This window comes from Arvicanthis niloticus, chromosome 21, assembly GCF_011762505.2.
Source record: "Arvicanthis niloticus isolate mArvNil1 chromosome 21, mArvNil1.pat.X, whole genome shotgun sequence".
In the NCBI taxonomy this organism is placed as follows: Eukaryota; Metazoa; Chordata; class Mammalia; order Rodentia; family Muridae; genus Arvicanthis; species Arvicanthis niloticus.
Genome location: NC_047678.1, coordinates 39,194,005 through 39,218,768, shown reverse-complemented (window position 1 = coordinate 39,218,768; position 24,764 = coordinate 39,194,005). Strand labels below are relative to the sequence as shown.

Sequence of the window (24,764 nt, the reverse complement as noted above, 5' to 3'; positions counted from 1 at the left end):
ATCAAAGCCAGTAAATAGCTGAGGGTTACCAACCAAGAATTCTACTCCCTTTAGATGTAACAATCTACATGTCACTAGCCCTGATGGGGACAAAGAACGCCATGGACAGAGCAGGGCTGGTAAGGAGCCCAGCGATGTGAGTAGTGACCACATGGCTAGAGAAGACCCTGACGCAGCAGTAAGACCGGGAAGGTATCCCAGGAGGTGTGGGAAGAGTCATGGTTTTCAACACCCACAGAGATAATGAGGTCATTCCTTTGTAGCTTATTAAAGACCATGTGGCCACTGAACTCCCTCCTCTGCCAAGCAGACGTCAGATGAGGCTAACACAGAGAGAACAAGACAGGTTCCCCTTTTTTGCTGGAGTCAAGTGGAAGGTTTCAACCAGACCCAGAGTCTCAACATAACATGAAGCTCTCCAGGTTTCGACAGCAATTTCCCTGTTATACGGAAAACAGGACATCTCAGATGGAATGAAAATGAGCCATCAGTAGATGTAAACACCACAGTACAAAGATGATAGGCTTACTTGACAAAGACTTCAAAGCAGCCATAATAAAAAACGCCTCCATGAGCAACTGAAACACACTGAAAACAACCGGGGTGGAAGGGGGGAGGATAGAAAACCTCAGCATGAAGAAGCTATACAGAATAAACAGAAAGTTAGAATTAAAAGGCACAATGGGACCTGAGAGATAGCTCACTCTGTAAAGCACCTGCCACACAAGTGTGAGGACCAGAGCTCATATTCTGTAGCACCTACACAAAATCTGGGCGGGCATGGTGACATATATGTAATCCCAGCGCACAGGAGGTAAAGGCAGGGCCCCTCTGGAGCAAGATGGCTGCCCACATTAGAAAAATTAGTGAGCTGTGGGTTCAAGTGAGAGTCCCTGCCACAAGATGTAAGGTCCAGAGTGACTGAGGGAGACGCCTGATGTCAGCCTCAGGTACTCATATGCACACTCCCCTTCCCCCACCACGCACACACCTAAAGTAAGTGCGATGGAAATATCCCAGTGGATAGGTTCTACAGCAGAACTGAGACAATAGAATCATCGAGCTTGAAGAGAGAGAATAATAGGAATTACTCAATCTGAACAACAGGAGAATGAAAGGAAAAACTCACCAGGACTATCGCAACAAAAGTAACCTCGTAGAACTCACAGTTTCTACAGAGGCCCAGGTTCCATTTCCAGCACCCACATGGTGGCTCATGATACCCTATACTTCCATTTCCAGAAGGTCCTACACCCTCTTCTGGCCTTCACGGGCACCAGGCACACTTGTGGTGTACACACAGACATGCAGGCAAAACACCCGTACATATCAAATAAAAATAACTAAGTCTTCATTTCAAAAACAAAAGGATCTTGGTGTTGCTGGCATCCCGGGAGATAGGACCCGAGGAAATAATGTCTGAAAACTCCCCAAATTTGGCAAGAGACATAAATCCAAGAAGCAAAATGAACTGGAAAGGGACTAATCCAAAGAAATCCATGCCAAGACGCATCGCAGTTAAACTAATGAAAACTAACAATTACACTCTGGAAAACCAGTTCAGCAGTTTCCTTTAAAACTACACTCAATACTCTCAGCACCACAATGTCGTCGGAATAAATATCCAAATGAGTTGGAAACAGTTGTTTTCGGACACAGTTGTTCATGGCAGCCTTATTCATTCTGTAGAGCTCAGGGGCAACCCTGCTGTCCTTCAGTAAGTAAACGGTAACGAACTGGTGCACATCCATGGAACGTGGTGTCATTCAACACTGAAGACAGATTGGAGGGGACCAGGATGGCAGCACCTCTGGCAGTGCAGGCATGAAGACCAGGGCTCCATCATCAGAACCCAGATCATAAGGTAAGGCACGGAGCAGCACGCTTGCAATCCTGAGCTGGATGGGAAGAGAAAGGCAGATTCCTAGGATTCAAGGGATGTAGCCTAGCCTGACTAGTGAGCTCCAGGCCAACCTGAGACCCTGTCTCAAAAACAATGTGAACAACTCCTGAAGAGAGACACCTGAGACTGACCTCTGGTCCTCACATCCACTTACACACACCAGCATGTATGTGTGCACACAACAAATGTGTATGTGTTATGTGCATGAACACACCACAGAGACCAGAGGGCAAGACAATTCCCTTGGAGCTTAGAGGCATTTGTGAGCCACCAAAAATGGATACTGGAATCAAAACTCTGTTCCTCTGATAAAACAGTACGTGATCTTAACTTCTAAGCCATCTCTCTAAACCCCCAAATTAATTTTAAACCATGAGAAGAAATGAAGGAACCTAAATGTTTTTTAGAAGAAAGCCAATTTGCAAAGGCTACATGCCCTGTGACTCCAACCAGATGAACCTTTGAAAAAGGCAAACCTATAGAGGTAGAACAACAACAACAACAACAACAACAACAACAACAACAACAACAACAACCAGAGGTAGTCAGAGGCTGGGAGCTGGGAAGGATGGGTGGACACTGGAAGTTTATAAGGCTATGAAATAATTTTGTTAGGCGCTGTAACGGTGGATGATATCACAGCACCTTTATCTAAACTCATAAAATGTACAATGACGACAACAGAGAGCCCTAATATGTACCACCTGTGCTAGTGATAATGATGAAGTCAACACAGGGTCATGAAACTGTAATCACCTCAGGAGGCTGGATATCTATTGACAGTGGGGGAGAAGACTCTGGAGGAGGATATGCACACTTGGCACCAAGCTGCCTTAAGCTTTCTGCTCAATGTGTATATTGTGTATATATACTCAATGTGTATATTGTGTATATATATATATATACATATATGTATACACACACACACACACATATATATATATATAATATATATATATGCATCAGGACCTCTGGACTTCTCAATAAGGGGGAGGGACTCAAAACAGACTCAAACCAAACCAAGAGGCAGGAAGAAATTAATAAAATTGAGCAAAGAAAATAAAGAAAAAAAAATGAATGAAGACCAAGGAGAATTGAGATACCCTTAGCAGGACTGACAATACAGGACCACAAATGATTGCTAGTCTCACTGTTACTGGTTCTGTACAAGTTAGGAAGTCGACATGAGAATAAACTCTAAGGATGCTACTCAAAGCTCAGACATTTGTCAGCTTAAATGAGATGTATCGAAATCCACTCTACTGCAGGTCTATCCATATGGAAGAGATTACTTAAACATCTCTACGACTACTGAAAAAAAAAATCAAACTTGGAGATTTAAAAACTGCCTCAAAGAAATCTCCAGGCCCAGATGATGTCAGCTGAGAAGGACCACGTTAGTTCTACACAATTGGTTCTGGAACAGTGCAGAAAGTTCCCCGATGTGTTTCCATGAGGTTGATATCAAATTGGGAAGACAATATCCGTGAAAATAAATAATTAAAACAGCAGATAACGTCACTCTTGGGTAGAGTTTATCAACACTTGGAAGAGAATTACACAGCTGAAGCAAACTTTCTTCAAGGACATCAAGCTGGTTTCTTATTCAAAAGTCAGATACACAGTCATGTTAACTAGCGTGGTTGTACACATTTATGCAGAAAAAGCCTAAGGAAAACTTCAGTTATCTATAAAACTCGGAGAACCCAGGATAGAAGGGAACTTCACCAACCCCATGAACCAAAAATCTAACAGCTGATATATTTATTGGTGAAAGGCAATGGTTTTATCCTCAGATTGGGGGCTGTCGTGGTTTGAATGAGAAATGTCCCCTACAGTCTCAGGCATTGGCACACTTGGTCCCCAGCTGGGAATGCTGTTTGGGGTTGGTTTAGATGGTATAGCCTGGCTGGAAGAAGTCTATTACCAGGAGTGGGCTCTGACCTAAAAAGACTTAACCCTTCTTCTGGTTGTCTACTTCCTTCGTGATAGCCCTCACTTCCGTTTCCTTCCGCCATGCCTGTTGCTTGCTGCCACGCACCCCCACCACGAGGTCTTATCCCGCTGGAACCAGTAAGCCCAAATAAACCGTTTCTCTTGTGGGTTGCCTTGGTCATGGCTTTATCATGGGAACAGAGTAACTAAGACGGAGCAAGCAAAGACATCATCCATCCTCATCAGTTATTTAATATACTGTTGTTCCAAATTCCAGTCAGTGTGATAAAACGGGAAAAATTTTTTTAAAAAGGCGTGCAGATCTGAAGAAGAAAAGTAAATGTTCTTATTTGATATGACGGCTGGTGTCAAAGCTTGTAGGGATCCAAGAAAATCGCATAGCCAATCTGTGAGCTCAAGGAAGACACGGGATTCAGGGTAAGTATACAGCACCGACTATATGTCTGCATGCTAACACGGGCATCTAGATCAAAATTTCTAACTGCTTAAAGAAGAAAGCACAGTATGACATTGATAGGACTTGTTTACTGACAATCATTAAACTCTGAGGAGAGTGAGCCCATGCCTGACTCTTTACATGGGCTGGGGACTGGAACTTGTGCCCCCATGCTTGGGGAGTGAGCATTCTTCACAGCTGAGCCATCTCCTCAGCCATTCTTCATCCGATCTTCTCTGTGTTCTTGTTTAACGTCTGCTGGGTATATTTGGGTGGGTTTGTGTTTTTAGTTCTGTGGCTTACTCCTCTCTTTCTCTACACCATTTCATCTTAAACTATAATGAGTTACCTTATTTATAAGAATGTGATGACTGGGACTAGGAGGGTGGCTTGGTGGGTAAGAGTGCTTGCTGTACAAGTGTAAGGACCCAAGTTCAAATCCCCAGCACCCACCTGAAAAGCTAGAAGAAGCTGTACAAGTTTGTAAAGCCAGTGCTGTGTGCAGCAGAGCCATGAGGGGGGCAGAGACTTGGTCACAGCCTGGTTCAGTGAGAGACCATGTTCTCAAGGGAATGCAGCAGAGTGACAAAGCAAGACATACCATGCACATACACAGGTAAGATGAAATAATGTTTAAAAATGACAACTTTGAAAACTCGAGAGGCTTTAGAGAAACAGATGCCTTCTACTTGGTAGTAAGAAAGCAAAAAGGTATGTTTACTCAAGGAGACAGTGATCTTATTTATTTTTTTATTTATGGTATAGTTTATACCTTTATACCTAAAATGTACTTATATACATAAAGTGAAGGAAAGATAACCACTAGAAAAGCCTTCAAATAAGGAAAGGGGGAAGGTGGACATGGTGATGCACACCTCTAACCGCAGCAATTGGATGGGAGGGGGTTACACTTTTTTCTTTTTTTTTAAACTTATTCACTTGAAACAGTAATTTTAAATAAAAAAAAGTAAATAAGCTTGTGACTATCACATGACCCACTAACTGTACTGACTTGTATTTACTCAAGGAAATGAGGATTTAAGTTTACAGTGTTCATGTGTTCAAGGCAGCTTTATTCAAAATACCCCAAATCTTGAAAAGATGAGCCATCTAACTGTGGTGTTGTTCACACCACTGAACATTATACAGCAGTGAAAAAGAGAGGGTAAGCAATCAAACTGTGGTGTGTTCACACCACTGAACATTACACAGCATTGAAAAAGAGGGGGTGAGCAATCAAACTGTGGTGTGTTCACACCACTGAACATTACACAGCATTGAAAAAGAGGGGGTGAGCAATCAAACTGTGGTGTGTTCACACCACTGAACATTACACAGCATTGAAAAAGAGAGGGTGAGCAATCAAACTGTGGTGTGTTCACACCACTGAACATTACACAGCATTGAAAAAGAGAGGATGAGCAATCAAACTGTGGTGTGTTCACACCACTGAACATTACACAGCATTGAAAAAGAGAGGGTGAGCAATCAAACTGTGGTGTGTTCACACCACTGAACATTATACAGCATTGAAAAAGAGAGGGTGAGCAATCAAACTGTGGTGTGTTCACACCACTGAACATTATACAGCATTGAAAAAGAGAGGGTGAGCAATCAAACTGTGGTGTGTTCACACCACTGAACATTACACAGCAGTGAAAAAGAGAGGGTGAGCAATCAAACTGTGGTGTGTTCACACCACTGAACATTACACAGCAGTGAAAAAGAAAAGGTTGAATATCAACCCGAGCAGCAACCGAACGATGATCCAGAGATCCAGAGACTGCAGGAAAGATCAGATTCTGTCTGATCCCACCTAGCTAACGCGTCTGAAATGACAACATTTTGGAAACAGAGAACAGGCTAGGGGTTGCCAGTCTGCCAAGGAAGGGGAGGGCAAGGAAGGGAAATGGGTGTGGCTAGAATTTGGAGGAAGAGCGTGCCCCCTGTAAAGGAACTTCTGCCTTCATAACATTCATGTCATTATCAACATCCTGGTCACGCTGAGGGGATCTGGGTAGAGGAGACAGAGGACCTCTGTGACTCCTCCCTTCTCCTGTTTCTTTCTTTGCTCTTCGAAGGGCTCTGCCACAGGCTGGCCTAGAATCTGTGATCTTAGTCTCCAGAGTTTGGAGTGTAGAGGTACAGGCCACCACACCTGGCTCTGTGTGATCTCTTATAAGAACATAATGAATCTACAGTTACGTCTAAATAAAAGTTAAAGACCGGCATGGAACACATATGTTTAATCCCAGTGTTGGGAGGCAGAAGCAGGGGTCTCTGAGCTTGTGGCTAGCCTGGTCTACGTAGTGTTAATCTAAACCTTCCTTCAATCTATGCTGTTATTTGAAATGATCACTGCTTGTAAATACCTTCTCTTAGATGTAATTTTGTCAACACCTCCAAGGTTGGAGGTCCTGAGTTATGACTAAAAGCTGTTCTTCCAGAGAACTGGGTTTGAGTCCCAGCACCCATATGGCAATGTACAACTGTTTATAACTCCAGTCTCTGTTTGATCCCCTGGCCCCAGCATGCATTGCATGCACATGGTACAGATGCAGACAAGTAGGTAAAACACTCATACACATGAAATAAAATTTTAGAAATTTAAAATTATATTTTATAAGGGACAAGGAGCTGCAAACATTCATGAGAAGCAGACTCAGAACTTTGGGCCTGAATATGCAATGGCCTGCAGTATTCTTCAGCAAACCTATTGGCGCTCTCTCTCTCTCTCTCTCTCTCTCTCTCTCTCTCTCTCACACACACACACACACACACACACACACACACACACACACACAAAGCTGTTTAGTTAGCACTGAAATGTTCTGGGTATTTCTGCATATTGAGTTTTTTTTGGGATTTGTTTTGTTATTGTAGAATTCCTTCAAATTATTTCTCTACAAAGAGCTAAGGGAAATGTCCTTTCTTAGTTAAAAAAAAGTCCCTAAAACACAAGTACATTTTCATCAATGTTGAAACAAAGTGTCCTGTTTCCCTTGCCCCACTCAGCCTTTGCCCTCAAGGGAATCATCCCTGTGGGTTTATCTCCTCAGAGATAATTTTTGTGTATTTCCCGACATTTGTTCAGTCCTACCTGTTTGGTTAAAAGAAAAAAAAAAAAACAACAAAAACAAAAAAACAAGATAGGATCGTACTGTTATGTCATTCTTCAAATTTCTTGCTTTGAAATGTCTCAGAAAGACACATGTCCGTATGGCTCTGAAAGGCACGTGTCTGCATGTTCAGATGTAATTTAACTGTCTTTCCCAACGATCAGGTAGCATTCTTTGTGCAGTGACGACGGTGCACTGTCCAACCTTATCTGTGCATTGACTTGGGACGGCTGGGAATGTTGCTACTGCAAGCCATGCTGTCAGCAGCGACATCCCTGCTCCGTCTGTGAGTGCAAATGAGGTGACTCTTCTGTAACAGAAAGAAGAGTGCTCTGAGGACACGCTAGCGCTGGGATCATTGGCATGACACTTGCTCCCTCTATTTCTGGTCTTCGCTCCTTCCTACAGGGGCTAGCCATACTGGAGAGTTCATTTCTTGAGGCTACGGGAGGCCATGTGACCCAGTTCTGGCCAATTAAGCATGAACAAGTTTACTGAGCAGTCCCTGGGAATGGTCTACTTTTCCAGGTAAGAGGGATAAACATGACCGACTCTGTCTCTATTCCCCTCTTGAGGATGACTAGGGAGACTAGAGAGGTTGCAGACAGGATGCAACAGGGTGGTGGGAGAGCCAAGAGAATTACACTGCTGTAACACTAGGGCAGTTCAAGGACAGTCACCAGACGCCTGAAAAAGAGGAGCTGGCCTAGGCTGCATGAAACCTGCTTTACTGATACTTGCAGCCAAAGCCATCACCTCACGCTTTAAAACGCTTGCACTCCTGGGGCTGGAGAGATGGATAAATGGTTAAGAGCATTAGCTGTTTCCAATAGAGGACCTGGGATTCAATTCCAGCACTCACATGGTGGCTCACAAGCATCTGTAACTCCAGTTCCAGGGAATCCAACACCCTCTTCTGGCCTCTACAGGTACCAGGCACACACATGAGACACGCTGGTAAAACACCCATACACGTGAAATAAAAATAAATAAATCCTAACAACAGGAAAAGTTTGTACCATTTTTTTTTATCTTCCCCCAAGTCTACTGATTGGACCCAAACATCTCTCAGTAGGAGCTGTAGCTCACAGACTCAGTGGTGGTTCCGTTTCCCTCTTCCACGGCTTTCTCGTTCCCATCTCTGTCTCTTTTTCTAAGAGCTATGTGACAGCAAGGCAGGAAAAGTTCACTGACGGGGACTGTTCTCTGTAGCCTCACACCATCAATCCAATCAAACACAGCTGGAAGTAATAAGCCAGAGCTAGTGACAGTGACTCTGTCTGAGTGGTACACCACCACACACACACTGTGTAGAGTGGTAATTCAACAGATGTGTGGAGCGTGGCGCGCTGGTGCAGGGCGTGGAGTCCTCCGTGTTCCTACATCGTCCCCCATCCCAGGAGTCAAACCCAGGAACGGTCACCCCATCATTCCTATTTTACAGAGTAAATAACGAAAGCAAACATTTTAAGACCATCCATCTCTTTCTTGCCACAAATGCTTCCAAACATCGCAGGCCCAATACTTAATAACCAAATGATTGTCGTAATTTAAATTATGCAAAATGCATTCTGCCTATCTGAAGAGATCGTCAGTACGCTTAGGCTGGAAACACTGCTGAACCTGTTTGGTGGTTTATTATTCTAAAGAAGCTGTTTCAAAATTTGATTCTCAGAAATAGGCATGAAAGTGGGAGGCACATGTGTTGGAGGGGGTTGGGGGGAGTTGAAGGGAGCTGGGGGATGCAATCAACAAACAGTTCATATTTGTATTGCCGTCAAAGCACACACACTTAAAAACAAACACAAAATTGACCTATTATTTTGTTATATTACAACTGATCAAAATTATATTAACTTTTTGGAGTAAATAAATCTCAGGTAAAGTGGGGACTTTAATGCTTTTACTAGCCAAGCACCCCACCCTAGGACGGCAAGCAAGGAATTCCCCTACTCAGTTAACAAGTAACCAGTCTGATACAGAAAACAAACAAAACGGGCTGTTAAAGATACAAAAAGCCAGTCCAGAAAGGCAATGTCAACAAGCCGCACAGAGCAAGCGCCTCCAGTAACGTGTACAGGGTTTGGCTTTTCCAGGGACCTTGTCTGCTTCAGGAATCAGATCAGTCAGAGGACAGGGGAGCTCGCAAAATTGCCCACTCCCGGAGTGAAGTGGGAGCAACAAAAGGGACCAGGTCCTGACAAGAATCCCCTAACTTCCCACCACACCTCTTCCAACAAGAACCAAGGGTTCCATCACATAAAGTCCACAGCAGAGAGGAATGCTGGGTTCACCAAGCTTTCTTGAAGTTTCCTTCAAAGACCCTCTGTGAGGGGACATTTCCAGCTAGGGCCCCAAGAGTTCAGGCCCTTATTGTGTCCCTTAAAGACCAGAGAGGAGCTCTCCACTTTGGCCCCAGGAAGTCGTGGGAGTCACTCCATGCCCTCTTGCAGGTTCTTAGAGCTCATTTACAGGGTATAGAAGACTCCTGGGGAAATGTTTGAATTCTTTATTTTGCATTTAGAAACCAGTCTGTAGATGCAGGAAGTGTTTACAGAGTGAAAGGGGATGGCAAATCCCTACCTGAGGGGACCTGGGGAAAATCTGTGTTTTCCTAACGGGCAGGCATGCCCAGGGGTCCAGTGTGGGCAATGGTGGTGAAGCACTCCTCCCATCCTCATTCTACCTCATCCTCCATCCCGGAGGGTGCAGTCCTCCCTCACAGCACAAGCACAGAGGGCGGAGGCTCATAGAAAGAAACCTGAGTCTTCCAGTGCCTGCTGTGGCCAGCCCAGGGCTGGAGGGGACAAGCAGGTCCTCAAGGAGTGGAGGGAGACTTATGTGTTTGTACTACACATGGCAGAAGGACTATGAAACAAGAGTCGGTTGCCAGAGCAAACCATGCCAGATTGGTTAGCTCTTCAAAACAGTCTGTCCAACCAACAGGACACAGTGACTCCAGGCACTTATGTGAAGACGTCAGTTCGCTGAGGGGTCAACATAGCAAGAAAGAGCAAAAAGTAAACAGAGGAAGGGATTGGGGCCAGAATACACCCCCCAAACAAACCAGGTGCAGCATGCCATTGCCTGGCTAGCCCCTGACCAGCTACCCAAAAGGGGACAGACAGCTCTAACACATTAAGTTTGTCAAGAGCTACCTGGAACTCCCACAAGAGGCCCGAAATGCCAGATTGTGGAGTTCCTGACAGGCTGGTTGGTGGCTGGGGGATGAGCTAAAAAGGAAGTGTGTACATGTGCGTGTGTGTGTGTGTGTGTGTGTGTGTGTGTGTGTGTGTGGTGTTGTGAGGTCAGCGCTGCTCCTCATTTCTCTCCTCCACTTGCACAACCAACTAAATAGTCTCAAGACATAGCCTCTCTGTGCTATGCACAGGCAGGCACAAGCATGTGTGCACGTGTGTACACACAGGATCTTGGTCAAAGGCAGACAGGCACACACACACACACACACACACACACAGACACACACACAGCAGAGAGACACAATACATTTTGACAGTTGGATAGCATAGAGACACATTCACACACACACACACACACACACACACACACACACACACCCAAGGTCCACAGTCTCAGGCTCTGAACACCATTCACCACCTCTCAGTCAGAGGCATACAGTCCTCCACATAAGTCCACAAACTCACAGCCTGTCAGGAACACACACAATCTGCTAGGAGCATACACGCCCTTGCAATCTCTCAGTTGGCCCGAGCACACACAACCTGTCACACTCACTGCATGCACACTTAAAACAAACAGCTCTGTGCAGTGCACACATCCGATCCCAACTTCTCAGCCCCTCATGCAGGCTCACAGGAGCTCAGCTGGCACAGGCACCCTCCTCGCAGCCTCTCTCTGCTCCAGGCGCACCCCACACCCACGCACCCTCTTGGCCCGGTACACCCCTCCCCCACGCCCGTACGGGCGCACACCGAGAACTCCGACGACTCAGGGTGCACTCACGCCCCCCGCGGAAGCTGCCCGTGCCTCTCCTCACCTTTTTCGCCCGCGACGGGCGACCGGGCCTCATCCTCCTTGGGGTTGGTCACCTGGGTGATGATGGCCGGACCGTCCATGGGTGCGCGCCGCGCCGGCCGCCCGCAGGCCCGGCCCCCCGCAAACTAGGCGCGGGGGGCGCGCGGGGGCGCGGCGTAGGGGGCGCGCAGGGGCGCGGCGCGGTGGGGCGCTCGCCGCCGCCGCCGGGGCGCGCCCGCCGCCCGGCCCCGCGCTCCGAGAAAGGCGGCCGGGGCCCGCGCCCCAGTTCCCGCCGCCGCCGCCGCCGCCGCTGGGCTGGAGCGGCCGCCGCCTCGTCAGCATGAACCCCGGAGCCGCGCCCGGGAGAGCCGCGCTCGGAGAGGCGGAGCGGGAGGCCCGGCGCCGCGGGAAGCGCGAGCGGGCGACGGAGAGAAGGAGCGAGCGCGGAGCTAGGGCGGGAGGGCGGGAGAGAGGGAGCGCGAGGGGGAGGGAAGGAGGAAAGCGAGGAGGGCGGGCGGGTGGGTGTGTCCCGGCCCGAGGACTGGCCTCCACCGCCGCCGGCGCTGCCCGCCCGCCCGCTGCCCGCCGTGGAGTGGGGTGCGGGGCCGAGTCGGGGGCACAGCGTGCGGGGTGTGGTCTGGGGCGGTGGCGCGCGCGCGGGGACACGGGGGGCCTCGGGGTAGGTGGGAGGGTGCGGTGGAGCCTGGGCGGTGGAGCGAGCTCAGCGATCGGGGTGTGGGCCGCGCGGCGCGGAATGGATGCGCGGGGAGTGTTCAGCGGAGGCCTCGGGTGCTGCGGGATCGCCGGCGGAGGCCCGGGGAGGTTTATTCACCCCGAGGCCAGACACCGTGGGAGACGTTTGCTATCGGTAGTGGGTTCCGGGTGAGGGACGTCCTGACGCTCGAACTGGGAATGGAGGGTCCCGCAGGGGAGCAGAGAGCGAGGCTGGCAGAGTGGTTCGGGCATGGAGTTGGGGTGATATAGAGCTAGGCTGTGGGTGAGCCGTAGGGGATGCTGGGCCCGGGAGTGAGGAGGCGATGAGAAGTGCGCGGAGAGTCTGCAGACCCAGCTCGTTCCGTGCAGTCCGCATAAGCAACCAGGGCGAGAGTCGGTGTGCAGAACAGGGCGTCCTCGAGGCTAGACCTCTTGGCACGTGTGACTGTGGGCACCTCGGCGTGGGGTTCAGCCGCTTAGGGACAGAAAAAGAGGTTGTGGGTGGCTGATGGGAAAGGGGGCCTGTGAGAGCAGAGTTGGGCCGGGACTCAAATTCATGAGCATCGGGCTGCTGTCAGGTCTGGAGTGACAGCCAAAGCATGGGTGTGAGCAAGTGCCCACCAGCTTCGGAGGGTCCGAGCCTTCGGGCGCCCGCACCTTCTTGCTCCTACTTGCAGGCCCGACTTGCAGCTCTGTCAACCGGTGGGCGGGGGCAGTGCTGCAGGGGGGCGGGCCGCGGGCGCTCGCGCGCGCTCCTCACCAATTACCGCTGTGTGGGCGGAGCTGAAGCTCGTGACGGACAGACCGGCTGGAGAAGAAAATCTGACTCCGCCCATTCGCCAGCTTGCGCGCGCACTTGCCCCCCTACTCCCCACCCCCTTCTCCCCGGGTGGCTTTCAAGAGGGGAGGCCTGCTCAAACTTCCCAACTTTTCTGCGCGGGTGCGATCCGGGAGCTGGCACCATTCAAGCCGCCTGTTCACCCGGTGAGCGTCTGCAAAGTTGGAAAGAAACTTCCAGAAGCGCCTCTAGTAGAGAGGCAAGCCCGCAGACGGGTGAAGTCTATGGAGCCCCACTGTGGGAGACTGCCCGGGGCCGGAGGGAGACGAGTCTACAGAGTAGCTGCTGTTTAAGGGAATTAGGCAAGAAGTAACTGTTTGTTCCCAAACCCAAGACCTCAAGTGCCATCCTGGTACTACTGTGGATGGAGAAGGCGTCCCAGCTGCCCTTGGGGCTCACTCACCCAGGAGTATCTGCTCTTCTCGAAGCACCTTAGGGACCCCCAGAATATTCTGGGGCAGCCAAACCACGAAGCTCGGAAGTGCCCGTGTGATTAGGAACTCAAGCTGTACCAAGTAGCCCACCCACCAGGGCATGACCTCTCTAAGGTCCAGACTCATTAAAAAGTCCAGTGGCACCCGAGCTTTTCCTTGTCTCAACTTGTCTAACGCCTGTCACACGTTCTGAGATGTGCCTGGAGTAGCTGGACTCACCTGGTCACGTGTTTAAGCCCTGGATTCCTTTGTCTAAGAGAAGGGGGTGGGAGTACTTCCAAGGGCTGTTCACGTGGAATAAAGGGCCACCACGGGGGACGGTTTTCATACACGGAGTCTCCTGCTCGGCTTTTTCAGTAACTGCGATTCCGTGGCACCCTCCAGTAACAATTCTTGCCTTAAGAGCACCCTCTACCATGCTCAGCTTCCTGAAATCACTGCTAATCTCCCAGCCAACTCCACCCATTTGCCCCTCCTTTCTTTGAAAATATAAATTTATACACATTTCATATATGTATACACTATATCTTGATCAGCTCATCCCTCATCTCCCCTCAGCAACCGCATTACATCTCCCGCCCAATTTCATGTTCTCTTTTATAATTACTTATTTCTTTGACCTACTAATCACAGTTAGCCTGAGCACACAGATTCCCTCAGCCATGGGCAGCTCAACAGTGGCCATACCTCAGTGACTCTTGCCTCAGTAGACATCAGCTGCCTGTAGGTCTTCAGCTGGGGCCCCGGATCGCCGCAGCCCCTCCCCACCCATTGTTGGAAATATCGCCTGTTTTGATCTTGTACTGACAACCACGGCTGCTGTGGTACCGTGGAAACAGGAAGCATCGCACGGCAGTCTCCGTCCATCCTTCTGTTTTTTTAAAGATTTCTGCCTCCTTTTCCACGTGTTCCCTGAGCCTCAGGAGGGAGGTTGATAGAAGTGGCCCGTGTAAAGCTGAGCATGCGCAGTTGGTTAGTTGTTCCGCCATATATTTATAGGATGAATAAAATGTTAAACAATAGCAACTACATCCAAATAAATGTGGACAAATGGTTTTGATCTTGAAAGGAAAAGATCTGAGAGTGACGAACACTCGAGCGATGACAAAAGTCAAAAGACTTGGCTGTCTCTGTCCATTTAGCGAGCGTTTATTGAGTGCCTTATCTTTGCTAGGCTCTGGGGATTGGGGATTACAGTGCTGAGCTACCCTTGTCTCCCACAGATCAAGCATGTCTGTGGCTGTTCCTAGGGAGGCTTTTAGGTCTCCAAGTACTGGAGTACTGTTGCTCTTGGAGATTTGAAGAAAGTATCCCTGGTGTCCAGAGGACAGATCTCAGCCATTGGAGATCAATCACATCAAGGTTCAGAGGCTTAAACAGTCAAAAGGATGGGTAGAAGTCTGTTTCCCATACACACTGCCACCATATAGTACTCTTGGGCCACTGATATAAAAACAGCTTTAGATCTGGGCCCGCTGGCACACACCTTTAACCTCAGTGGCTCTGGCCCTACCAAGAACATTGGCTTTAATTATATAGTTCATATGGCAATCTCGTGCATACCATCAGGAAAACGATTTCATTTTAGTATATATGATTAATACGCATCCTCTGGGGTCATATCAAACTTAAAAATGCCTCACCAACTTATTTCCCTCTTCATCTAATTGTAAAGTAGACTATCACTCATATCTGCTGCTGGGATCTTGTATATAATCTAAATATTTTATGGAGTGAGCCTCAGGCTTTCAGACCCGTGGTTGCCATTCATGAATCATAGGCCACCAGTGGCTATCAGCGATCTTTTCTTTCTTTCTTTCTTTCTTTCTTTCTTTCTTTCTTTCTTCCTTCCTTCCTTCCTTCCTTCCTTCCTTCCTTCCTCTCTCTCTCTCTCTCTCTTTCTGTTCTTTCACCACCACCTCCTCCCTCCTCCTCCTCTTCCTTCTTCTTTTCTCTCTCTCTCTCTTTCTCTCTTTCTCTCTCTCTCTGTCTCTCTCTCTCTCGCTCTCTCTCTATCTCTCTCTCTCTACTCTCTGTGTGTGTTTAAGACAGAGTCTCAAGATATAGCCCTGGCTGGCCTGGAACTTCTCGTGTAGATGAGGCTGCCTGGCAGTTACAGAGATTCTCCTGCCTCTGTCTCCTAAGTGCTGAGATTAAAGATGTATATGCCAGGCTTATTTAAATACATTTCCTTAAACTGAAAACTAGTGGGAAAGATTGAAAAAGACAAGACAGACTAAGCAGCAATAAAAATGGACAATGGAAAAACAGAAAACTACAACTTTGGGGGGGGGCGAAGGAGGGAGCTGGCTATGTGGAGTGAAGGGTCAGAGATTATCAACAGGAATGAAGCTAGAGCTGATGACATCAGCCCTGAGGGGCCACGAATTGCCTCAGATAGGAAGATGTGAAAGGCATCGGCGTCGAGGGCAGTGTGGGCAGCCAGCCACGATGATGGAAGAGCCCCGAGGTAAACTGTACTCCAGCGATTGTGGTGGTGAGCTCTTAGTATGTGTGGAGAGTAGTTGTGAGCGAGAAGCACAGGCTTTGAGACCAGGTCTGGTGATGGCCGGGGTTCAGGTCAAGCAGAGCCTTATAAAGCAGGGGACACTGGGTATTGTTTATCGGGAAGGAGTGTGGAACGATCGGTTATACGGTTACAAGATTCCTGCCAGCTAATGGTTGGTCAGGAGCAATGCAAAAGGAAGAGGAATCCATTCAGAAAGGATCTGCTGGCTGTGGGGACAAAGGACCGAAGAGACTCCAGATGCACTGTGGAGGGAGAGTGGACAAGTCTTGCTTGCCTACCGGTTGGGCTTGAGGAGTGAGAAATGAGCAAGAAAGAAATGGCCTCCCAGCCTGGAGTCTGGAGAAGGACTGGTCTGGCGTTCCCAGCCTGCTCTCCATCCTTCAGTCTCTGTTCCAGACTGTTTCTTGGTGCTGTCTCTCTCTCTCTCTCTCTCTCTCTCTCTCTCTCTCTCTCTCTCTCTCTCTCTCTCTCTCTCTCTCTCTCTGTGTGTGTGTGTTATGCTGCCTCTTGGGCACTCACTGTCTTTTTGATTCTGTCTTCAAGGTCTCTGGTACCTTCCTCTAACTTTCCCTTTCAAGGCAGAGCCTAAAGGTGGTAATTCTCATGGCGGGGAAGGAGGAAGTAGTTTCTGGACAGAGAGAGACTCCTGGTGGATGCACCATAGAGCCTTCCCTCAGGTCTTTGTCTCTCTGGGACACCTCAGGACTTAGGAGAGGTTTCTCTAGCAAACATTCCTTCTCTTATAATGGGTACCAGAAAGTCCCAAGGAACCCCACTTCAGCCTAAGCAGACTGTACCACACCTCACCCACACTATACCTCTGTGCTTTAATATTGAAGGCTTAGGCCTAATGAAGCAGGCAAACACACAAAGGAGGCCCATAATCTAGTAGACAAAGTAGAGGAATAATTAGAGACGGCACAGGGAAGAGCTGGTTTATTCTGTAGGGAGTCCTCACAGAACTGCTACCCAGTGTCATCTCAGAGGCTTCAGTCTTCTGAGTGAGTGGATTTCTGCATCCAGTGTGCACAGAGAAGGCTGTGTAATGATGGGGGGTGAGGGAGGGCCCAGAAGGCCAGGCTACACTTGGACTTCAACTGACGGGTAAACTGGAGTCACTGATAACTTCCTTCTTAAGATTTATTTTTAGTTTATGCGCACGGATGTTTTTACCTATATGTCTGTCTGTGTACTGAGCGTGGGTGTGCTTGGTGTCTGAGGAGGCCAGAAGAGGGTGTCTTATCCTCTGGAACTGGAGATGGTTGTGAGCAGCCATGTGGGTGCTGGGATTGAAACCTGGGTCCTCTGGAAGAGAAGCCAGTACTCTTAACCAGCTCCCACTCACTGATAACTTTTTGCAAAAGGAATCAGCATCTCTTAGCTAGAGCATGTCTGTGGGTTGACAGAAGAACTCAAGCCAGCTTTAGCAACGCTAGGGAGTCTGTTCACTTATGTAACCAAAGCATGGGTACATGCTTGTGATCGGGGCATGACGTCACCCCCAAGGGGTCAGTAGCTCACACTCACCACCTCTATCCATCCACTCACCAAGAACCCACAGATTCTTCCCATTGAATGCTGTGTCCAGGGACTCTCTAGCCATTCCCCCTTTACACACATCCCCAGGGATGCCCTCTACCTGACCCGTGGGAGGAGGGTTGGGCTTACATACCAAATTCTTCCTACCTATAAAAACACTCACGCCCAAGAATAAAGTCCCAGAAATGGGTCAGCAGTCCAGCAGGTGCAGCCTGCCCCCTGGTGGCTGAATATTGCGAGTTCCTTCCCATGTCAAGCTGGTTGTGGCTCTTTCAACTACCCCTCCTTGGGCGAGCTCATGGCCAGCGAGGGTCCAGTCTTGTCTCTGTTCCATCCAGCTGCTGCGATTGACATGTCTGCTTAGCTTTCCTCCGAGAGTTAACAGAAGAGTCCTTGAGAATGTGAGGGTCTGGAGAGGACAGGGAACAGGAACCAGAGGAACTGTTGACTTCCAGTCTCAGGATGATATCCATCAGAGTGGATGGTGGCCACTGGCAAAGAAGAAAAAGACAGCCAGGCTGACAAGCACAGGGGCTGGGAGGAGATTTGAAATAAAGCCGTTCAGGAATTATTTGGAAAACTGGGAATATTTTGAGTATATCTAGCAAGCAAAGAGGAGGGTATACCCTTTCCCACACTACCTCCAAAATCCCAAATCTTCTCTATCAGAGAACTTAGGTTCAAGAACAGCTACCTGAAATCTGAGTCAGATTTCAGGATATAGCCTGAGAGGATATAGCCCTAACCTGGACCCCTATTACGACAGGAATAGCTCCTGAGCAAAGTGAATAGCCTTTATGTGTCCTTGGCCCAGGAGTGGCTTTGAATCCTAAAAGATCAAGGAGGCCCAAGCTGATTTTACAACTGGAACCTCATACGTTATGCCTCCAAACTCGGGGTTGTCCCAGGCTACTGATGAAAAGTAGCTGAGCACACACAGCCTCGTGGGTGCGGTTCGGGGTGTCTATGTGCATGTGTGACACTAGCTGGGAAGGCCACTGCCTTTTCCAGTCATTCACAATGGGCTTTGGCAGGAGGCTGCCGGTGGTAACACTGCCTGCTGGCATCATTCTCATGGGCGGGGCCCTGGCCAGGCTAGTCTGGTAACAGGCAGGCATCTTGGCACATGCAGCCACATGTTCATGTGTACACGGGCTCATATACATGCCAGGGCACACGTGATGAGACTATCTGCCCAGCTGGTTTTTCTGCGTTGGCACTGCCTGTTCTTCGCTGTCTTGCCTACCTGGCCTCCCATGTGTCTGCTGGGACAGTGTTTCCGACTCTTCCCGATGCCTTTGGACCCAGCCATCTGGGCCTCAGATTCAATTCACCGGTGAGAGCAGGTCTCTACAGGGACTTCATTTCTGCTCTGCACAGCGGTTTCCTCAGAGGCCTACGCAGTACGAGGCTGAGGCTGCTGGCTTGCTCTCACATATGTGTTCATGCCTCATTAATCACTCCAGCACACATGCTCACACACTGCTGTGCACTGCCAACCACCCCGCATGCATTGTTAACCTTGATTCTTAGGTGAGGCTCCCAAATGCAGCAAGCAGTCAGTCACTGCTGGCCCTGTTTGGGGCAGGTCCTTCTTTGCCTTGGGAGGCTCTCCCTGTGAGCCATTAAAAAAAAAAAAAAAACCCAAAGCAACAACAACAACAATAACAACAATACAACAATAACAAAAACCTCTCAACATGAGTGGAGGGAGATGTGTCTGTTCTGGGCTGTGTAGCGTATTGTCAGCTGCTGAGATGGACATTTTTTTTTTAACGTTATGGATAAAAGATGTGAAAGTTAGAGTTTGGTAGATACATGCTCACTGGGCCTCAGTGTTCTCAGAAAACCTCCCAGCTGGAGATGGTGTGTCTACTGTGTGGCTCCCAGGGACATAGGAAGAGCTAATGAGAGATGCCAACAGATTAGACTCAGTCTCACAGGTACGCTTATTACTCTGCTTTGCATATACTGTCCCCCTGACTGTTGCCCATTCTATATCTTGAGCAACACTTGCCTGCATCCCTGGAGTTTACAACTGCCCTGATCTGGGCTTTAGGACTTCTTCACAAGCAGGAAAGAGCAGTTGCAGATCGAGGGGGAGAGGATGCATGGGTGCCTCTTGAATGGGTCTGCAAACAGGATTTACCTCCTCTGGGATTTGGCCAGTGGCTGCGACCTCACACATGCTCACAGGGACTCTCACAGAGAGGGTCCTGCCAGCTCGCATCTCCTTTCTTCTCAGACCAGCCTGAGCTGCCAAGAATACCAATTCCTTTCTGATAGTGACACCTCTTTCCTCCCAGCGGCGTTTTCAGGTTTCTTTTCTCCTCTGTTTACACAACACTGCTTTCTTCAGTGGGGCCTCGGGAAGGTTAAGATATTTCCCTCTGGTGCTGTGCATGTCTGAGACAGAAGCCAGGAGGCCAACTGACGCTCGCACCTCTGTGAGGCAGCTAAGGAGCTGCAGGCCTTCTGCAGGAGAAGACTGGACCACAGCCGCTTGCTTGCTTCTTGAAAATTCCCATCCTGGAGGACCAGGGTTGCTTGTGGATCCAACGGCTTCATTGCCAATTTGATTATTTATGTAAGAGCCGCCACGCTTCTTCCTGGCGCTAAGCCAGTTTAAAAGTTCCAGAAGCATAAAGCATACGTCGTCAACAGTCGTTATTAGCAGAACCGAGAAGCAGCAAACCTCGGGCTAGGAAGGGGTGAGCTCCCTCGTGGGCTGCTCCTGACATTTGTGCTTCCCATGAATACTGTGATCTCACCCAAGCTTACTACTGTGTGCTCACTTTTAAATTTTAAATTTTAATTTATTTTGATTCTCCAAATAGGTTCCCACCGGGTGACCCAAGCTGACTCACAACCTGTGATGATCCTTCTGCCTCAGCCTCCTTAAGTGCTCAAGTTACAGGCTTGAACCTCTATGCCTATTTGCCTTGTTTTTTTATTAACTGGTGATCAAAGCCTGGGCCTTGTACATTCAGGGAAGTGCTGTACCACTGAACTACACCCTCCGCCATTTAAAAAAAAAATAGAGTTATGGGAAGATTGCAAAACATATAATCAAGCCATTTCTGTAAGCCCTTTAGCTAGATTTCCCAAATATTAATTTCACATTTCCTCCAATGGCTCTTCTTTCAACCTCTGGAGAGTAAAGCGTACTTGAAAACAAAACTGTCTCTTACATAACCGGATGCAGTGATCAAGCCAGGAGATTAGAGTGACCCAGCCTTACATAATCTGCCTCATTTCCCCATCCTGTTCTGTGTTCAGAAGAGACAACTGGCTTCTGATCTAGGACCTGATTTCAAATTATTCCGATTTGTCCTTTAATTTCTTTAAATCTGGGATGCTTCTCTGTCTCTCGTCTCAGGATCAGCACAGTTTCCAGGCATGGTTTCCCTCGAGCAGTGTGGCTTGGTCTAGCTTTCCTCGTGGTTAGCCTAAGGTTGTGCATTTGGGGATGTGGATAGCCCACAAGGAGTGGTCTCTGGACATTCTCTGAGTGGCGGCTTCTACTTATTACATGCGGCTTTGTGGCATTCTCGTCTGAGGTTACCTGAAGTTTCTTGGGTGAGCCAGCCTCTTTAAGCTTTCCCTAAGTTTTGTCTTTACGTTTGGAGCTTATTCTTCATTAAATTATTTTAATATTTATTTCTTATTTGTACGTGTATTCATGTGTGTGTGTGTGTGTGTGTGTGTGTGTGTGCATGGGAAAGTCAGAGGACAACTTTTGGAAGTTAGTTCTTTCCTTCTACCATGTGGCCTCTAGGGATTGAACTCTGGTCCTTGGGCTTGCCTGCAAGCACTTATTACCCACTGAGCCACTGAGCCATCTTGTCAGCCCGAGTTTATCTCTCCTCTTGTTAGTGAAGGGGTGGCAGAAGTGCCCAGCCTCCCCTGGCTTTTTGCACTGGTTGGTTTTATGGATCTAAACTCTGGGTCCTCATGCTTGTATGGCAAGTGCTTTACCTAACAAGTCACTTCTGTAGCTCCCACCTCATCATCACCACCACCATCACCGTCACCACCCACCCTCAGCACCATTACCACCACCACCACCACCACCATCACCACCACTATCATCATCACCACCACCACCACCACCACCACCACCACCACCACCACCATCATCATCATCATCATCATCATCATCATCATCATCATCATCACTGAGTGTCTTTCCATGTAGCCCTGGCTGGCCTGGAATTAGCTACATAGACCAGGTTGGCCTCAAGTTCACTGAGATCCTTCTGCCTCTGCCTTCCAAGTGTTGGGATTAAAGGTATGTGCCACCACACCTAGCTTTTAAAAAACAACACCAAAAAAGGGAGATGTATTTGTTTTATTTTATGTGTATTAGTATTTTGCCTGTATGCGTGTATGTATATCATATGTGTGCCTGGTGTTCTTAGAGGTCAGAAGAGGGCACTGGATCCCCTGGAATTGGGTTTACAAATGGTTGTGTGCCACCATGTGGGTGTTAGGAACTGAACCTGGGTCCTCTCCATGGGCAACCAGTACTCTTAACAACTGGGCTAAGCCATCTCTCCAGCTCCAATATGTTTAATTGTTAAAAATACTTTTCAACACGTGACATGGGAGATGCCATATAAAACTCAGGTCTGATGGTATGGCATGCTGATTTCATGTCTACAGTACAGTGGCTACTGTTATCAGTCAGCACACCTAGAAGCAGCTCCTGGTTTTAGGTGTGTCAGCTCCCGCCTCGCCATCAGAACGCCTTCCCCAGGAATCCATCTCTTTCTGCTTTTCTCTTGGAAAATCAGCAGGCTCTGTTTCCATGGGCCTTTCTTTCCACGTGCCCCTGTGTGTAGAGCCAGGAGGCACTGCTGCCTCTCTGTGGCTTGGTGGTCCCCAGTACGATGCCCTTCTCTATGTCTATCTCCTACCCTCTGACCTTTACAGAGTTAAGATCCTTGTGTGGCATCTATGTTGGTGACACTGTCTCTAAATGCCTTTAAATGGTCAGAAATGTGCTTGCTGGGAAGGTCTGAGGGCCTGAGTTCAGATTCTTAGCATTCATGTAAAAGTCAGTCACCATGGCATGCACCTGTAAGCCTAGTTCTGCAGAGTAGTGTACATGGGTATCCTCTGAGAACAAAAGACGCTTCCTTCATCAGGGCAGCAATGTGATGTAATGATGTAATGTGATGTAGTGTTGTAATGTGATGATGTAATGATGTGATGATATAATGTAATGTGATGATGTAATATGATAAGATGATGTGATGATGTAACGTGATGATGTGATGATGCAATATAATGATGTATGATGATATGATGATGCAATGTGATGATGTGATGGTGCGATGATGTAATATGATGAGATGATGATGTAATGTGATGAGATGATGGAATGTGATCATACAATGTGATGTGATTGATGATATAATATGAGATGATGGAATGTGATAATGCAATGTGATGATGTGATGATGTAAAGTGATGATGTGATGATGTAATGTGATAAGATGATGTAATGTGATGAGATGATGCAATGTGATGATGTGATGATGTGATGATGCAATGTGATGAGATGATAAAATGTGCTCATGCAATGTGATGATGAGATGATGTAATGTGATGATGCAATGTGATGATGAGATGATGTAAAGTGATGATGTGATGATGTAATGTGATGAGATGATGGAATGTGATGATGCAATGTGATGATGTGATGATGCAATGTGATGAGATAATGGAATATGATCATGCAATGTGATGATGAGATGATGTAATGTGATGATGCAATGTGATGATGTGATGTGATTGATGATGTAATATGAGATGATGGAATGTGATGATGCAATGTGATGATGTGATGATGTGATGATATGATGATGTGATGTGGTGACTTGCAAGAGACCCCTAAGACAGGAATGTAGACTGTTGGTATCCCCTCACAGAGCTGGGTGTGAGGATAGTCACTGGACCCTCACCTGACCTCACTGTTTCTCTTCTGAACTGCCCAGCCAGTTGGATGTAACTCTGCCTTAATTGCACATGGCTCTGTGATCTTGGGAGGTATGGAATGTATGGGCTGGATGAGGTAACTGAGGGTACTCGGTATATGTGGCTATGAGGAACCGGCATCCACGTTGGGTGAGGACTTGTCAGCACAGTGCATTGCAGTCCTCTGTGCTCTGTAACTAAGCCTGATAAACTTGTTAGTTCCGCACAGAGAACTTGGTGGGATCATACTTTGGTTTGCCATTTGGATCTTCTGAGGAGATTTATATGCTATTTACATCTTCCCAGAGAAGAAATTCTTGCACAGGATTCTCACTGGTCAACCAGTCTTGTACAGAGAGAATATCTTAAGTGATGTATAGACACATCACTTGTCAACAAAAACCTGTGGCCTATAGGAACGGGTAGAATAGAAGCTGAGACATTTGGTAGGCAGAGAGGATTTTGGGATAGAGCCAGGTGTGGGAGGATTTGGTCCTGGGGAACCCTAAGGAAGAGACACAGGAACCTGAATAGAGGTAACCTGCCATTTGGCAGAACTTAGATTAGAATAAGATTAGTTGGAGAACAAACTAAAGCTTATGGCTCAGGTGTCTGTAAATATATTTTGAGTTTCATGGTCATTATTCAGGGACCTTGGTGCTGGGAGAAAAAATGAACAGTCTTGCAAACAGCAAACTCCTGGTTCACTGGGGTTCACTGCTTCAAACAAAACCAACCAACCAACCAACCAACCAAAACCAAGAGGAATGGTGGAAGAAGACAAAGATGTTGAGCTCCAGTCTCTCCATGCATGGATGTGTTCCACATGCACACACGGGAACACTATCCCATGCCCACCCTTAGGCATCCATCTTATTGTCTCATGCTACAAATATCAAGAAATGGATTCAAGTTTGCCTTGATTACATGTGTTTTTATCCAGGCCCTGAGCAGGGGGCTTTGGACATAAATGACACTAGGTCAATATTTGTTCAGCAAATACATGTTTTTAGATAGGAAACAAATGATCAAAATGTGTTCTCCATAAAGCAATGGATAATGTATCAGCTACAACTGGTGTATTATGGATATTCATGCTGGTAAATGCCTATAGAAGTAACATTACTATAATAACTATATAGAACATATAGTTAAATAACTATATAAACTATAACAGCAATAATCCAAAATGATAACGGGAGAAGCCATCAAACTTCACAACCAGAACCACCCAGACAAGACGCTGGTGATGACTCAAGGCTTCTTGCTGGCCTCTCCATTCTCTCAATAGAATAAAATATATCGTGCTTGCTAATT

General features: G+C 47.6%; 1 protein-coding gene across 2 annotated transcripts in view; it reads right to left on the bottom strand.

Annotated features, from left to right (window-relative positions):
- The window catches only part of Ctdspl (CTD small phosphatase like), a 120,701-nt gene extending 109,102 nt beyond the window's left edge, over positions 1-11,599 (bottom strand). The window contains exon 1 of one of the 2 annotated variants that reach the window (XM_034483903.2): positions 11,433-11,599. In XM_034483903.2, coding sequence (XP_034339794.1) covers positions 11,433-11,511 — 79 coding nt within the window. In that variant the 5' untranslated portion in view covers positions 11,512-11,599. The remainder of the gene's footprint in view (positions 1-11,432) is intronic. The other variant, XM_034483902.2, reaches the window with a different exon arrangement.
- Positions 11,600-24,764: the final 13,165 nt, after the last annotated feature.